Source organism: Hydra vulgaris, chromosome 09 (genome assembly GCF_038396675.1).
Source record: "Hydra vulgaris chromosome 09, alternate assembly HydraT2T_AEP".
Taxonomy (NCBI): domain Eukaryota; kingdom Metazoa; phylum Cnidaria; class Hydrozoa; order Anthoathecata; family Hydridae; genus Hydra; species Hydra vulgaris.
In genome coordinates this window covers 46,808,544-46,827,500 of record NC_088928.1, presented here as the reverse complement: position 1 = coordinate 46,827,500, position 18,957 = coordinate 46,808,544, and the positions used below count along the sequence as shown (strand labels likewise).

The 18,957-nt window shown below is 26.9% G+C and overlaps 1 protein-coding gene across 1 annotated transcript in view; it reads left to right on the top strand.

Moving 5' to 3' along the window:
* The window catches only part of LOC101237747 (uncharacterized), a 20,794-nt gene extending 2,388 nt beyond the window's left edge, over window positions 1-18,406 (top strand). The window contains exons 4-6 of the mRNA XM_065805891.1: window positions 255-305; window positions 7,115-7,876; window positions 18,201-18,406. Of these exons, the coding sequence (XP_065661963.1) occupies window positions 255-305; window positions 7,115-7,876; window positions 18,201-18,281 (894 nt within the window). The 3' untranslated portion in view covers window positions 18,282-18,406. The remainder of the gene's footprint in view (window positions 1-254; window positions 306-7,114; window positions 7,877-18,200) is intronic.
* The last annotated feature ends 551 nt before the right edge of the window (window positions 18,407-18,957 follow it).

Here is an 18,957-nt window from a genome sequence, read left to right as displayed (position 1 = left end):
TTTTTTGCCGACTTCAAACACTTTTAGATCGGCATCGCCGAATGCTGACCCTAATTCCGAAGGCTGTAGGCTAAATAATTACTATTTTTTATACATTAAGTTTTATATACATAAAATATCATTAAAAAAAGATTATAAAAATGTGTAAATGCAATGAATATTTTGTTTGTAAAATTATGGCAAAAAAAGTTTTTTTAATAAATTTAAAAAAGAAAATTACTATAACTTTTTTCTTTCTTTAAATATTTTTTTAGAAGCATGTTAATGATTGTTATTTCCATAACAAAAGCAACTCAGTTTATCAGGTATAATATATTTTGTTTAAACTGCAAGATGTAAAAAAGGTTGTATGCTGTTGTGGCTGCTAATGCACAATAGTTATTAAATGACAGTATGTTATGTTAATACTAGTACTACACGACAGTGATACTCACCTGGACTACTTGAGATTTTAATCTAAAATCATTGTAATCTATCTATAATGCTGATGAATAGATTACAATTAGATTAAAGATAAATAGAAATTGTGTGCATGTCTGTGCGTTTATATAATAATAATAATAATAATAATAATAATAATAATTAGATATTAAAGTGCCATTATTTACAACATTCACAATAGTGATGAAGTAATTCAGAAGCACTAAAACCTTGTTGGCTATGAGTTTAAAAAGCGTTTATAAAAGTTCATATATTAGTCTTTTTTAAATGTTTCTAAAGAGGTTGAGTTTGGCGTGTTCATAGATAAACCATTCCAAATTTGAGGTGCAGTCAAAAAGAATTTGAGCGCAGAGAAGTTTTTTTTTGACGATGTGTAAGTTGACAACTGTCTGATGATCTAGTATTTTGTTTTGAAGTTTGGACTTCTAGGAGTTCAAATAAATATGCAGGAGATTTAGATAATAAAATTTTATATGTGATAACTGATATCTTATAGATTACTCTTTGATTTATTGGTAACCAATAAAGAGATTTCAGCAATATTTCTGAATTTAAATGAATAGGAGAATGGAAAACGATTCGATATAAGCTATTTTGAGTTCGTTGGAGTTTTTTAATATTTTTTTGATAAGTACCTGATAAAAGACTGTTACAATAGTCAAGCTGAGAGTTAACAATGCCACATGCAATTGTATTTGCAGCTTCTTTAGTCAGACATGGACGAATGTGGAAAAGTGCTTGAATATGGTAGTTGCAGGATTTAATAATGTTGTTTATGTGCTTGTCCATAGAAAGCGATGAATCTGGGGTGACACCAAGGATTTTTACTGAATTTTTTGTAGTTTGTGTTGTTCCAGAAAAAACAATTTTTGAATCATTTTTATGTTTGCTTATTTATTTTCTAGATCCAAATAAAACAGCTTCTGTTTTATTTGAGTTGAGCAGAAGTCCATTTTCTAGAAACCACTTTGTTACTGCATCAGCACACACATTGATTTTATTAATGCTATCTATGCCTGGTTGATGACAGTATAAAGTTGGGGATCATCAGCATATTGATCTAGATTTTGTTGATCCAATAGAAACAAAAGATTTTTGAGAGTGCAAGTATGATGTCAGCCATTTTAGTGCAATATCTGTGACACCAAATTCATCTTTAATACGAGAAATCAGCAGGCTGATCAATTGTATCAAATGCTGAAGATATGTCCAGAGATAGGAGAATAGTGTTCAAAACATCATCAATGTTTAGCCAGATGTCATTGCATATCTTTAATAGTGCTGTTTCGGTTAAGTGATTCGATCTAAAACCAGATTGTAAAGGATTGAAGTTAATAGATGAAGTTACGTGTGGAAGAAGACAAGATAATGCAAGCTTTTCAAGAATTTTGGAAATTGTATTGAGATTTGATATTGGGCATTGATTTGATAAGTCAAATTCTGCTAGTCCTGATTTTTTGGGAATTGGTGTTATTTGAGCAACTTTATATGAGGCTGGGAAAATTCCAGATTTGAATGAGAGGTCAGCAAGGTGAGCTATAATTGGAATGAAAAGTTCTGAACAAGATTTAAGGATGTATGTTGGAATAATATCAAGTGGCGATGTCTTAGGTTTGAGAGCTTTGATTATTTTTGACACATCTGTAGGTGTGACTGTACCAAATGTTGTTAAAATACTTACAGGGTAAGTAATTCTGTTACCGGGTAATGTAATTCTGAGATGTATTGAGAATTTGGGTTTTTTGGAAGCCTTTTCTGGCTAGTATTTTTTATACTTTAAAGTTTGTGTATGAAATATTGAGTTATTATATTGCATTTTGCTTCTGGTATTGTGTTTTTAGTTTTAGAACTATTTGAATGTAGTAATTTCTTGGCAATATTCCATGTTTCTTTCTGATTACCATATGCTGAATTTAGTTTAGCCTTTAGTGATTACATCTGGATTTATTAATTGCTGCTGATGACTCACGGCATGCAACTCGATATAGTTTTTTATCTGATAAGTTTCTAGTTTTTTTATAACAACGCTCCAGTTTACGACGTCTGATTTTTTTATTCTTGGCATCTGAAGATAACCATTTATCATCATGTTTACCAGGTCGCATTACATATTTCCGAATGGGTGCTAAATGATCAAGAACAGTTGTTATATTTGCTCTTATTTGTTCAGCATAATCATCCACATTGTTTTCAGGTGATAAGCAGCATGGCATTACTTGCAATTCTTTTATAAAGCATGACAAGTTTAGCTTTCTAAAGTTTCGTTTTGAAAACCAAACAGTTTTACTATTTGAAGGTTGATGATAAAGTACAACCCGAATCATATAGTGATCTGAAATACCCTCATCAGTTACTTGAATATTGTTGAGTGAAATGTCATCATGTTGATTTATTACTAGATCAAGCAAGTTGGCTATACAGGTAGTAGATGATATGCGAGTTGGAGATTGAACACTTTGTATCATGTTGTAGGTCTCTAGAATCTCAGCAAGTCTTGGATTGCAGGTTGTTGGAGTAGTACCTGGGGAGTTAAAGTCACCACACAGAAGTATTTCTCCAGATAATGTTTGAAGTTCTTCTAGGAGATCAGATAATTCGAAAAAGAAAATACTTGTTGGAATGATTGGATTTGATCTGTAAATAGCAGTAATATTGTAGATATTATTTGCCAGATTTAGTTTGGCAGATGTACGTTCATAAGACAGGCAGGTAGACAATAACAAGAGTGATTTGATATTTAAGTATCCCTGGTATATTATTGCAACGCCTCCTCCACAATGATCTGATTGACAGTACTGAATTGTTTTAAAGCCTGTTGGGGCCATATCTTCTTGTATTGCAGTAGGGTTGTCTGACTTTATCCAAGTTTCAGTGAGTATAAAAATATCTAGAGAATGATTATGCACTATATCATGAATGATAGCAGGCTTTTTTATAACAGATTGAACATTTTGTATACCCAAGTTTAATGTAGAGGATCTTTTAATTTTTATATGTAAATTATGCTGATTTGATTTCAATCCATTTGAGTTCACCTGATTGTATACCCCAATAATATTTTTTTCCATTGTGCACATTGTTTTGTTGCCTCCCATTTGTTCCCTCAACTTCATGAGCAAGTGCTGCGTTTCTAGTATTTCTAACTTTTCTGATTTCACTGTCAAACAATCTTTCGTTTGCAGTTTTGTCTTAGTTAATAAAGATATTTTTGAAGTTGATATTATTATTTAACTTTTTGAAATTTTTAATTAAAAAATTTTGAGTTTCTTTGTTCTCCAATTCAACTAAGATGAGGTTAGGTGGTCCTTCTGGTCTTTTAGTATTTTTAGTTAGTCGAATTATTCTTTTTGTATTTGTTATTGAAAAATCTGGTTTAATTGCTTTTAGTAATGTTTTGGTGTTTTTTTTATCATTTTCTTCATTAATTTGTTTGTCTAAAGTAGTATGATCAGCTACCTTACTTATAATGATATTGTTTTCAATTCTTTTTTATTATTAAACTCGTTTGTAATTTTTGCCATCATTACCACTTCAGTTTCTTTTGGTTTTGGTTGATTTTGCTGAATTGATGTTGCTTGTGCATATGTGATTATTGGTGTTGGTTTATTTGATGTTGCTATTGAGACATTTATCTTTTTATCTTCAAGAATTTTAAGTTGTTTTAAAAGGTCAGAAACGATATATGATATTTTGCCACACCATTTATGCATATTTTTGGTAACTTCAGCAGATGCACTAGGAATTGTTGGCCAATTTGGCTCTTCTAAGCATTCATAGTTGAACTCCATCCTTTTTATATATATATATATATATATATATATATATATATATATATATATATATATATATATATATATATATTTATAAATATATGAGAGGGCTACTACGCTGAATAACAGTGGATTACCTCTTGATGTCTTTTGTAAGAGGGTTACCATCCTGAATAACAGTGGATTACCTCCTTAGTATATATATTAACCTTATTACACAGGGACTAAAAAGTTTCAGTATGTGTTTTTTTCCATATTTTTAAGTTTCAGTATGTGTTTTTTTCCGTATATATATTAGGGTTTGCAAAAACCCGGAAAATTTCTATTACCAGAATTTCCTAAGAAATCCCGGCATTATTTTATGATCTAAAACTTAAAGAAAAGTCATAATTTAATTAATTATATTGCAGTTAAATGAATAAAACTTGTACACAAAGTTATTTATTTTGTTTTAAATAAGTAGTCTCGCAGAAGGCTCAAACTATCTAAACTATTATCAGGGCCGTCCCAAAGATATTTTGAAGGAAGGATAAGGGGGGGGGGGAGGGACCTGTTTTTTGCCCACTAAGGCCTAGAAAAACTTTTTTGCCCTCTAAAATCTCAAAAGAGGATAAAAAAAATAAAATGGTCCTTGTTGACTAACATTTGCCTTAGTTTCGCCTTATCTTGACAAAGAAGGTTTTTTCCAAAGTCATTTTTTATGTATTATTGAAGACAGTCATTGGTGATCTTTTAAAAATCATCAGGATTTTTCTAACTTTATTAATCACAGGACCAAATGCTTTGTTTGTAATTATTATATCTTCAATTGTTTGATTATCCACTGTAAAGCAACTTTCATCACCATAATCATTGCTATCTGATTCACAGCTTTCACTAAATTCAGATTCATTTTCCAAATTTTCAATGTGATCATCAACTTCCTTAACTAAATGTCTCTTAATACAGTTTTATGCCTATGTATTATATAAAACTGAAATAATAGCCAGTTGAATACCCTGAGCAAGAAACTATTGATTAATCTTTAATAGTTTTCTAATTTTTTTCATTACGTCTGTTCTCCGTTTGTCATTATGCACACAATATTATTTTCTTATTTTTTTAAATTAAATTCTTTCTATTGTAAGCAAGGTTTTTGAATCTTTAATTAACAAATACTTAATCTCTCATCTTGAATCTAATAATTTACTTTCTGATCATCAATATGGATTTCGATCTTCTTGTTCTACAGCTGATTTGCTAACAGTAATAACCGATAGGTTTTTTTGTGCATTAGATAAAGGTGGAGAGGTTAAGGCTATCACTCTTGACATTTCTAAAGCTTTTGATAAAGTTTGGCATGCTGGTCTTCTCCATAAGCTTTCTTCTTACGGTGTATCAGGTAACATCTTTAAGATTATTGAATCCTTCTTTTCCAATCGTAGTATAAAAGTTATCCTTGATGGACAGCACTCTTCTTATCTTTTCACTTCAGGGGTTTTTCAAAGTTCTATGTTTATTTTAGTAATAATCAAAAAGTAGTAGATCATTGCAACAAAGATCCACTTTATTTAAAATCATAATTGTTGATATAAATACAAAAATGTCTACAGAAGAATAAGCTAATAATTTAAAGTTTCTTACTTGGAAAGTCCTCACAACAATCCACAATCACCTACAATGACTTTTTTTTTAGTTCTTAAGCTGCTCCAAGAAGAACTAAGCATTTTATCACAAAGCACCATGGAAGATCAATTTAACTAGGAAGTTTACACCTTCCATTCCAATATCACTTATCTGTTCAGAGCCAACATTGAACCTCAGAACTCTCGATTTTGGAAAAGAAATCAAATCAAGGCTCCACTGAAGTTATTTCGCATTTTGAGTAGTAATTGTTACACGTTGTTCCTTATAAGGAGAATTTTATTCCGTATATGGAATAGTTTCATGTATAATGTCTAATTTTTTGTTGTATTTATAACTACACATAATGATAACGCATTTTATAAGAGAAAAAATAGTAGGTTTACACAGATTCTATTTTGATAATAATAATAATGATTTCATTTAATTTAACAATTGATTATTGTCAAAATAATTACTTATGCTGAAATTGAAGTAGAAGGCCAAATATTTATAATGAAAAAAAAAGTATTAAGTAATTCGAAATCAGCATAAAAAATTTAAGAAAAAGTGGTTTAACTACACAAAAGCCAAAAAAAGATAATTTTAAATCCCAATATTAGAGTTCAAGAAATTTAAATAAATGCATTCTGTTATTACAGAAACACAATATAAATCAGTACAAATAAATTTTTTTTTCCCTATTGTTGTTATTATTATTGTTATTGTTATTTTTATTATTTATTTTTATTATTTATATTATTATTATACTTTAGTTTTAATAGTTAAAATTAGGTTCTTACTATTTCCCAATAAACGCGCCAGTAATGCACCATTTCATAATTTGTAATATATAAGATTGATTAAACTTGCTTTAAACTTATAAATCAATAACGAAAATATTGCATTGCATTGGTACTAAATTTTGTAGCTTTGTTGTTACTTTTGTTTTATTTGACGCAATTTAAGCACAGGTATTAATTGGTAAACACAGGTAATAATCATAGTTTTATTATTTATAAATCCCGGGATACTTTAAAAACAATCTTGAGATTTCGGCATTACAAAATTAGTGATGATCCTGCGATCTGGGATTGCAAACCCTAATATAAATGCAAAAGGTGCATCATTAAAGGTTAAAAGTAAGTTATACATCACATAGGTCTAGTGTGCTATGATTTATAACAGTAAAAGAGAGAAAAAATACATATATACATAAATATAAATTTTTTCATATTAGCAATTAAGAAGAATTAATTAAGAATTTAAATATAAATATATAAATATAAATTTTTTCATAGGAGCACATTAAGAATCAATTAAGAGTACTAGAAGAAACTATTATAAAAAAAGATCAAGAGTTTTTTGACTTGAAAAATCAAAACTCAAATCTTGAACAAGAATTCATAGCGCATAAGAAAGAAATAACAAATTTAACAAATAACATAAATGCTCGTTTAAATGAAATACTTGCAACAAACAAGGATTTAACTATGCGTGTTCAACAATTCGAAAAATTAAAAATAGGAGAAAATATAGTAGGTAACTCATATGATAAAAATACTTCATTACCAGGTTCTTCATTACTAAGTCCATGTCAAAAGATTTCAGGTATACCATCAGATAAGCGATTAACAACACCAATTGTTAAACTTTCAACAGCATCTTCTCCAAAGTCTTCTACAACCATATCTAATTCAAGAGCACCATTCATTAAACCTTTAACTGCATCTTGTAGTTCAACAAAGCCATTTGTTCAACTGACAACTGCATCTTCTGTTAAGCATTTATCTACACCATCTAATGCAACATTGGGAGCTGTTCAACTTTCAACAACACAATCTAATTCAGCAATACAATCTGTTCAACTTTTAAATGCATCTTCTGTTAAGCATTTAGTAACAACATCTGCTTCAACAACACCATTTCTCGCAAACACGTTATCTAGTTCAAACAACTCAATTCCTCAAGTAGTTCAATATCCTGCAGTCAGTTGGAATCATTTTGATGAACCGGATTGGGGAGGAGAACTTGAAGATTGGGAGTTTGATTATTTTGTAGAAGTAAGTTTAGTTTTTATTTTTCAACAATTTCCTTAAAAACTATTTTAACTATACAATCTTTGATTTGTCACTAATAAATAAATTTGTTTTGAAAAACGGTAAGAGTAGATCAAATAGATTTTATATTTGTAGAAAAATAAAAAAATAAAACAACTTACATGACAAATAATTAAAATAAACCTGTTTTTTTTTAGCTTTGTATTAAATAATTTAAGATACCAATGTAAAAGTATAAAAAATTTTAATAAAGTTAAATTTTATAATATAGTATTTGTTAGAGTTAATTTAATAATGAAAATTTTTTTATTTATGAAATTACTCATCAGTGATTTTAGGTAATAAAATCACTTATGATATGTTTTAAAGTGGTAAACATTAGTGATAATGTTATGCTGTAATAACAATTACTGTTATTGTATATGCATGTAATTATATATGCAACAAAAAGATTTGAATTAAAATAATTTATACGAATAAATTTATTTTTATTCAAATTATATGAATAAAAATATATTTATTCATATAATTAGCATTTATTATTATAACAATATAAAAGAGATGCACATTTGCATAAATTTACCTGCTCATCCAAAAGAGAAGTGCATCATTAGAAGTGCCAGATCATATATAATACCAATATTTAGTTAAAGTGAAAATGACATGCCTAATTAGTAGTTTTATTAGAGTTGATATTCACCTGGCATTTCAAACCCCATGCAATCACAAAAGAAATCATGTTCATTATTATTAAATAGATATAATAATTTTTAATAATAATTGTATGAATTTAACAATAGTTGATGTTAAAAATCATTTTTCTTGGCCTTTTCCGTAAACAGCAAACATCCACCCTCACAATGCCACAATATAAATAATATACCAAATCCAATATGAATAATTCAGTAAATTTTGTATACAAGTAAAGCTTAATCTCACTAAGACCTGTTTGATATAAAAATACCTTTCCTTAATAATCTATTATTTTATTTGAGCACTATCTAAAACAACAATTTATCTAGCAGTTTATTAAAAAAAAGTTTATATCAATTTATATATTTATATCTAAATTCAAAGGCAGATTTCTATTCTGTGTGCTGAGATGACATCACTTAAATTAAAATACTTTGGTCTGCCATGATGGTTCACAAACAACTCATATTTGATTTTATCATATGCAGTTTTCTTCGTTGGCTATACTTGAGTTTATTGTTTATCAATTTAAAAAAAAAAGGTCTTTTGTTGTATTTTTGATTGCAGTAATCATTCTGAAAACCAGGGATGCGGAGTCCCAAAAGGACTCCGACTTTATATCTCTATTTTTTCTGTAGTGCCCAGAAGCTCTAAACATGTTTGTTGACTTATGATCTGCTATAAGAAAAAATTCATGAGATTGAATAGACCTGAAACTTATTGTTTTTAAGCCTGTAGTCCTGGAGTCCCAGAGTCCTTGCCGCCATTATACTTAATGACTCCGGGTTCAAAAAATGATTGTTCCTTTAACCTAAAAGTCATAATTTTTTTTCTATAAGTAGTCCATAAACTTATTTATATTTTTAGAGCTCTTGGATACCAAAAACTAGGATAAAGTAATCTTCTTGTGACTTTCAAATCTGGAGTCTTATTTGGGACTCCGCATCCCTGCTGAAAACTGCTAGAAATTGCATTGAAAAACTTTATTATTTTGGTTTATTTTTATTATTATTATGATAAGTCAATAAAATACTGCAAGAAGTTAAAAAGCTAATTTTATATTTAGATATTATATCTTATTTTGAAAACATTTGAAAACTAGAAAAGGAGGAGGGGTGGGTTCAAAGTTCTTGAGCACATTAAACTTCTGAAGTTTTTTTTTTTTTTTTAATAAAGCCCTTGTTTTTAACTTAAACTCAAAAATTACCTACTAGAAGAAACTTAAATAATGCCTTATGCTTCCTAATAAGTTGTTATAAAAAAAAAACCGGTGAAATAAATTTTTTCAATTAAAATAAATTTATAGGATTTCAAATAAAAACTATTACAATTCTTCCAAAATGTAATAGCTGATCTTCTATATCCTCCAAAATGAAAGTATTTTATTGTTTTTTTGGTAGAAAGTTGTTTACAATCTGGACACGTGCATTTCTTCTTTGGCTTATTATTTAACTTTAAACATTTTAAATGAAATAGTTTTATCAAACAATCAATGTTATTACATGGAAACAGTTTGCCATTATCTTTTCCATTGTAATTTTGTATACTTATATTTAAATAAATATTTTCTTTATCTAACTTTCGTGTGAAATACTTAGCCACTAGTTCTGGGAGTATTACACATTTAAACTTTATTTCACACTCTTTAATTATATCTTGACACAACTTTTTATTAGGGAAAATGCGTTCTATGTGGTAATTTTTGTCTGTGTGAATAAAGAAATCACTTTTTTTTTGCATAAGTTTATCTGAGTTTGAATTTGATAATTTCTTGGAATTTGATAATGGATGTTTTCTTGGAATTGGATGATTTCTGGATAACTTTTTAACACCATCAATATTTTGCAAACAAATGTTTTTGTTTTTTTCAACAGCTTCAAAAATAAAATCATCTTTATGTTTAAATAAGCATTTTATTTCAATACACCCATCACCACAACAAGAGCAATAAACAATTGCATCAGGTGATACTCAGTAGACAAAAACAAACCACAATCCGAAATCTTCCAATTTTCATGATGGCCACCAACATCATTTGTGTAAATACTTAATGCTTTTCTCTCATGAACATTCCCGTAGCTTGTAGCTTGTGTTGAAAAACTATTACTGACAGGATAGCAAATTCTTTTGATCAAATATGTTTGTTTATTTTGATTAGAATGCATTACATTGTAAGCATTTGATGCAGTAATTCTGGCAGCACGATATAATTGTTTGATAGAGCTTGCTTTTTTGTAATTTCTTAACAGCTATTTGTTGTTTATCAGTAACTTGACTACATCAATGTTTTCACAGTGTTGATATAACTCAAAGTAATTAATATTTAATAAATTTGTATCGTAAATATCAGATAAAATTTTTGGTAATAAGCTAGTATGATGTTTTGGAATATAAATGTCGCCATAAGGAGGTATTATTGATAAAATTACAGGTTTAGAATTGCACAGACTCAGTTGCTTATAAAATATGTTGACTTGTTTTGTGAAGGTCCTTTATATTTTTCTAAGCACGACTGTTTACTTTTTTTATCAACAACAGGTTCACTAGAAGTTGCATAGTTTTCTTTAAGTTTGTCATCAAACTTCCTTTTAAGAGTATCTGGTGATGTTAAGTTTATATAAACCACTTCAGCATAAGGTACTGATTTCAATGAAGCAGGCAACATCCAATAGGCCTTTTCCTCAGTTACAGTTTTAAAGTCTCTAATTCGGACGGTTGCATAAATAAGGAATAAAAAAGCTCCAATTTGCAAACAAGACTCTAAGTCAGCCATACAGTTGCAGTGAGCAGATAATACATCACCATCCATATGGGCTATAACCCTGGTAAATGTTGGAGGCTCATTTAATCGTTGAGAATGCAAAACCTAAAATATAATTTTATATATCACTAATATCTTATATCTAATATTATTAGGGCTAAATAACTTTTGCAAAAATTCATCAAAACAGTTTATGAAGAAAATATGAAAGTGAAAATGACATGCCTAATTAGTAGTTTTATTAGAGCCAAAATATATGAAGGCATCGTATAATATTTTGGCTTTCATATTACATTCATTGAAGGCTTCAATGAAGAAAATTACAATAAAAATACAAATGATAAGAAAAATTAAATCGCTTTTCCATGAACCAAGCATATGGATTCATTACTGAAGAGTTTTACACCAATATCTCTTACCCAACCACTCAAAAAATGTTTATAAGCATCTAAACTTTTAAAGCATTTAAGTTCTTCTTTGGTGGCAGGGCTTGGTGCAAACAATAAATATGTAAGAATATGGGTGACTTTAGGATAAAATTGTGGCTCAAAATGATTATCTGCCTTTTTCAAGGTGTATAGATCAACAATGTCTATTTTTGTGATCTTGGTTTTATTTCGACATTATTTTGGTTTCACAAAAGTTTGTAATGATTGCTTTCTGCCATACTGAAGGTTTTTCATGGAATGTTATGATTTGTTTGTGAACCAACATGGCAGATTTGCATAATTTAACATAAAATAAAATTTCACTCGGAACACAGAATATGACAAAAGTTCTTTTCATTGCTTCATAAAGTAATTTGGGTCTTTGTTTTTAAATCGCAGTTTTTATTTTTTACACTGGGTAAAGTACAATTTAAATAAGATTTTGTATACAGGGTAATGTACAATTTAGATATGTGTTTGTACACAGGATAATGTGCAGTTTAAATCTGGTATTGTACACAGGATTGTCCAGTTTAGATATAATGTAGTACACATGGTGATTTTTTGTACACAGGATAATGTACAGTTTAAATATATTGTACACAGAATTATGTGCAGTTAAAAACTTTTCAATAGTTTTTGATTCAGAAATTAAATAATTATTGATTCCAAAGAGCTACCAGAGTTTTACTATTTTTTTCGAGAAGAAAAAAATTTTTTTTTTGACATGAGCCATTGTCTTTGCATACTTATCAAAAATTTTGCTTGTTACGCATGTAAAGTTTGTATTTATGCTTTTAAATTAATTTGATCAGGATCTGACAAGATTTTGTTCTTAAAAATGCTCTACTGATGGGTAGCTGATAAAGTGGCATTTCTGAAATAGGTTATTAATGTGGTATATACAGTTATATTTGCTAAAGATTACTATGGGTTTGATGTTATATATATATATATATTAAAACAATCCGAATTAAAAAAATACAACTTCATTAAAGAACTTAAAAGTTTTATGCTTTTTGGCCATCATTAGCCATATTAAAAACTATAAAATAAAAACCGTTATGAAAAATACAAGTTTTTGCATTGCAATGGAAGATAGTCTATGTTCAATTGAGGTTAGTAATTGTTTTGTAGATAGTTTGAACTAGCATGAATATAACTTAATGTACTGTTAGGTTTATGGTAAGGTTGAAAACCTTATATCCTTCACTACATGTTTAAATCTTAACATTTTTGCAGGCAATATTTTTTTTTTCTACTATCATATATTACTTGATTTTTAGCAATGATTTTAAGTTGCACATGTCGTTCATTTTCTTACACTTTAGATTGGTTAACAAAATTCGAATGAAGTATCTATGACAGCATTAGTTTTTTGAAGACTTTATTGTGTTTTATTTAATTTTAAAAAGGCTTTTAATAGGGTATATTGCCATTTGATTGTTTTTGGTTTATTTATGCTGGAAGTACCTATTTGGTTTAAATGGTCTTAGGGGGAAATTTATTAGTATTTTCTGTTTGCATACTTTAGTTGCTTTAGTTTTGTTCTGGTTTTTTTATTAGAATTTTAATTTATTGTGCTTAGTTTTTTCTACCGGCGGGATGGTATGTGATTTATTTAGTTATTTTTATTTATATTATACAGTAGATCTACACTTTTTATATCATATTATGAAAAAATATTTGTGTTTTACAAATTTGGGTATGATTGGGTTTTGGCTATTTGTAGTGATTCCTTTTTTACTGCAGTATGGGTTAGGCGTAAGTCACGTGGTAAAGTATAAGTGTCGATGGCGTTTGTCTGATGGGATAGACTAGTTATTAGTGCTGATCCTCATCGAATCGCCAGTAATAATAAACGCGACTCTGAGGAGATGTTTATTACTTAATCACTACACAAATTATGTTTACACATCAGCATTAATGTTTTTTTTCCATTCTGAGGCCTTACATTGTTGTATGCATATTTTTTATTTTGTAATCAATTTTTTGTTTTATAAGTTTTTGTTTGGTGGTATATTTGTTGTATATCTTCGTTCATATTAGTGTTTATAAATTAATTTTTTTTATTATTGTAAGTACTGTTTGGGTCCATTGTCTGTCTTATTTATTTTTAAATATTCCTCTATTAATCTTTATTTTTTTTCTGTGCAACTGTTAAATATGTTTTTTTCAAAAAATAATTCTCCTTTATTTTAATATACTTCATTTCTTCCCTCAGGCTTCACTGCTCGTGTGTGACCATCTGGCAAATTTATATACCAAAGTTTTTAAATAATAGTAATAAGATGTAGTGTGTGTGTGTATATATATATATATATATATATATATATATATATATATATATATATATATATATATATATATATATATATATATATATATATATATATATATATATATATATGTATGTATATATATATATATATATATATATATATATATATATATATGTATGTATATATATATATGTATATATATATATATATATATATATATATATATATATATATGTATATATATATATATATGTATATATATATATATATATATATATATATATATATATATATATATATATATATATATATATATATATATATATATATATATAGAACTCTTATATGTATATATATAGAACTCTTATATGCCCAAAAGTTTTTTCCATATTTTGTTGACAAAAAGTTAAAATTAAAATGCAAGACCGGAATTTTTTTTTTTTCTTAATTGATAGACTGCCTGCCCCAACTAAACCCTCAGTCGATGTAGCAGCACTCCCTTGCAGGTCAGGCTAAAAGATAGTAGATGTAGCAGCACTCCGTTGTGAATCAGGCTATTTGTCAGTCGATATAGCAGCACTCCCTTGCAAGTCAGGCTATAAGATAGTCGATGTAGCAACACTCCGCGCATGATTTACAGTAAAAAAAATAAAAATAAAAACATTTTATTAAAAATATTAAAAATAAAAACATTTTATTAAAAAAAAAAAAAAAAAAAACATTGTTTATATTGTTAAAAACATTCAGAATGTTTTAAAAACATTCAGAATGTTTTAAAAACATTCAGAATGTTTTTAAAAACATTCAGAATGTTTTAAAAACATTCAGAATGTTTTAAAAACATTCAGAATGTTTTTAAAAACATTCAGAATGTTTTAAAAACATTCAGAATGTTTTTAAAAACATTCAGAATGTTTTTAAAAACATTCAGAATGTTTTTAAAAACATTCTGGTCAATTAAATTTGCATTTTTGTGGTTTTTTTAAAAAACGATTAATTTGTAATTAAATTAATGGTTTTGACTTTCGTCCAACACGCAAATGTTGGACGAAAGTCAAAAGTAATTAAATGTGACGTATGTGTTGGCGTAAGAATCACTTTTTTCCTTCCGTGCTTCTCAAATGCAACAAACTATAGAACTATACATTTATATATACATATATATATATATATATATATATATATATATATATATATATATATATATATATATATATATATATATAGAGAGAGAGAGAGAGAGAGAGAGAGAGAGAGAGAGAGAGAGAGAGAGAGAGAGAGAGAGAGAGAGAGAGAGAGAGAGAGAGAGAGAGAGAGAGAGAGAGAGATTAAAATTATTCGAATTAAAAAAATACAACATAATTAATAAAAAAGAATAAAAATGTTTGTCATTTATTGTTTTTGAACCAATTTATTTCATTTTGTGTACTATTTCACTGATTTAGTTTGATTTAGCAAGATATTTTTTAGCTTTTAGTGTTAGTATCAGATAAAATATGTTTTCTTATTGTACCAATTTTGTTCTTAGCTGGGTTAATCAGACGATCAGTGGGTTTATTTAAAAAATTTGCTATATGGTCTTGTAATGAAACAACTGGAAGAATCATTAACATTGGTTTTGTTAAAAACATCATGATTCTTCAAAATAGTTTTTATTTATTGTGATCTTTTATTAAAGGAATTCCAAAGTGCTGAGACAAGTTGTGTTAATTTTAAAGAGAATGATGTAAAAAAAAAATGTTTGGGCAGAATTTTTTTAAGTAAAACAAAATAATAAATGTATACCAACAAAAACAAACTTTGTTGTTTTACTCGAAGCTTGTCGTCTCCATAGTAGCAAATCTCTCGGAGTTTTTAAAGTATATATGCCACAATCCACAGACCTTATAATTTATTCAAGCGCATTTAATTCCAAAGAGTTTTAGTAAATGACGTCATTGTAGAATTTTTCTTTTTGAATCAATATTATTTGTTATTGTTTTATTTGTTTTTTAAAATAGCATTTACTATCAATCGTATGACTTTCCTATAAATTTTATTGGAAGCTAAACATAAGAATATTTTTTTATAGACCGCGAGAACCAAATAAAATTAAGATTTTTATATTACACTCTTAAATAAAATAAATATATAAAAAAGCCATTGATCACATTATATATTCTGAATCTTTTTTTCGTTTTATGTAAATTATGTGAACTTTTTTTCAGTTTAAAATTTTTTAATTATTTTTATTTTAAAAGTTTTAAAATTTTTAATTAAACTAATGTGCACAGTATTAATAATAGTAATAATAAAAAACATTAACTTTTTTGTACATAATGGCTATGTAAAGTAAAAAAAAGTTTTATTTTTTAAAGATCATCAATACATAACAGAGCATGAAACAGACAGCTTTTTATTATTTAAAGCTATATATATGTATATGTTTTATGGTAATAATTCAAGACAGATGGCGGTTAAAATTGTTATTGTATTGAAGCGCGCATTAAAAAACATTATATTTAATATTTCCTAATTTATATGTCATATTTGGCAAGTATTTTACATTTCTCTTATCAAAAAACTAACAAAATTGACAATGAAAGGTTTTTAGTTAAGCGATTTCAATTTGAAAATTGACTCGATAATACTTCACTTTTTTTGCTATCTTTTACAGTAATTATTTAACTTTAAAAATAAAATAAAATGAGCAATACATGTTTTATAGAATAAATTTTATTAAATATATCTCGCTTGATTTAATAAGTATTTCGAGAATATATGTAACCCAATGAAAAGTTTAGCAAATAATGGGTTGTCCAATAATGTACATACGCCTGAATTTGGACCCTTCTGCCCTTCCCATTCCCCTTCCCCCACTCCCTCCTTCCTCCTCCATTCCACATTTTGCTATAGTTTTTTTGAGTACCCTCCATCTCCCTTAAATTATCTACGCTCTTCACCTACCTACCCAACATTTTATGATATTTTTTTTACATTAGTGTCTCCGTACTTTTAATAATTGACCTCCTGCCCTCCATCTCATATACGCTCTTTGCAGACCCCCTCTTTCCCACCTAAGTGTATAAACTTTTATAAACAATCCCTAAATGCTGTTAATTAAACTTTAATAAGGTTAAAAAATACAGAATAATTTTTTTAATAGAACCTTTATATGGATAATAATAATTTAATACCAATAAATATAACACAAAATTAATTTACAGCAATAAACAAGCTTAAAATGTCTGAAACATTTTATTATTATTTTAAATGCGAACTTCGTAAAAATAACAAAAAAATAATAATTTAAAATAACTAAAAAAATTCTATAATAATTTATGATTTAAAATAAAAAAAATTTTTTTATAATGATAAGTAACTAAACAGATTCTTTAATAATCTATAATGAAAAAAAAAATCTATAATTTAGTAACAAAAAAATTTTAAGATTTTTTATCGAATTTCTACAATGGCGTCATTTACTAAAACTCTTTGGAATTAAATGCGCTTGAATAAATTATAAAGTCTGAAGATTGTGACGTATATTTTAATGACTCGGAGAAAATTGCTACTGCGGAGACAGCAAGCTTTGAGTAAAACAACAAAGTTTGTTTTTGTTGGTATACATTTATTATTTTGTTTTACTTGAAAAAATTCTGCCCAAACATTTTTTTATATCATTCTCTTTAAAATAAACACAACTTGTCTCGGCACTTTGGGATCCCTTTAAAGGTTGATTTTTTATAATTAGATGTAGCATTCATTAAAAACTTATTCTTCTTTTGATAATTTATACAAATTTGATGTTCTGCAAAAGTGCACAAATTAAAAGTATAATTTAATTTTCGAATAGATAAAATGTTTGGAATAGAGGTTTTTGGAATAGATGTTTGATAGTAGAGTTGTTAATAGTTTTAAAGATTTTTATTGTAAAAAAAAAAGTAAAAATAATTCCATTTAAGCAAACAACTGCTTGAAATTTTACCACATGAATTTTAAAATGAATGTTTATTTTATATTTAAAAGAATGTTTATTTTATATTTAAACTTAATTGATTTTATTTATATTTTTTATATATAATTATATTTAAAATTAATTGAATGCTTCTGTAATAATTTTCAAAATGTTTATTTAACAAATAAATTAAAAATATAATTTGTAATTAACTTTTGTTTGATAGTCTCACAATTATGATTATGGTAATATGGATTACGACAACATGGATGAAGATGAGTTTGAATACTACAATGACGATTACTAATTTTTATATTTTTTAGAGATTTTTACACATTTTATGTCTTACTTTTGGTTAACATATAGAGTTATAAGTATTACAAGAAAAAAAGATGTTTTCTAAAATATTTTTTTAAAAAGTCTTTTGTTTTATTTTTTCTTTCTGTTGTGTTGATAGTTTTAATACTACTCTTTTCAACTTGTTGCTTTTTATGTCTTAATATGCTGTGAATAAATGCTTGTATAATAAAGGTATAAATATATATATATATATATATATATATATATATATATATATATATATATATATATATATATATATATATATATATATATATATATATATATGTATATATATATATATATAGTATATATATATATATATATATATATATATATATATATATATATATATATATATATATATATATATACACACACACACACACATATAAATTTATATTTTGTATAAAACATATTATATATGGTGTCAAAAAGTCACCTTCTTTGTCATATTTTTATTGTCACTGTAATAGATTTTATAGAAAATACAGACTATATACATATTTAGTTTTATATTTAAATGGTGGCTAAATTCAAATATACCTTATTCAGTTATGTATTATATGTGTCACTTGCATGCAATGTAAAATTTCACAACACTGAATCACAGCAGCAAAAACTGATAATAAAATGCAACACGT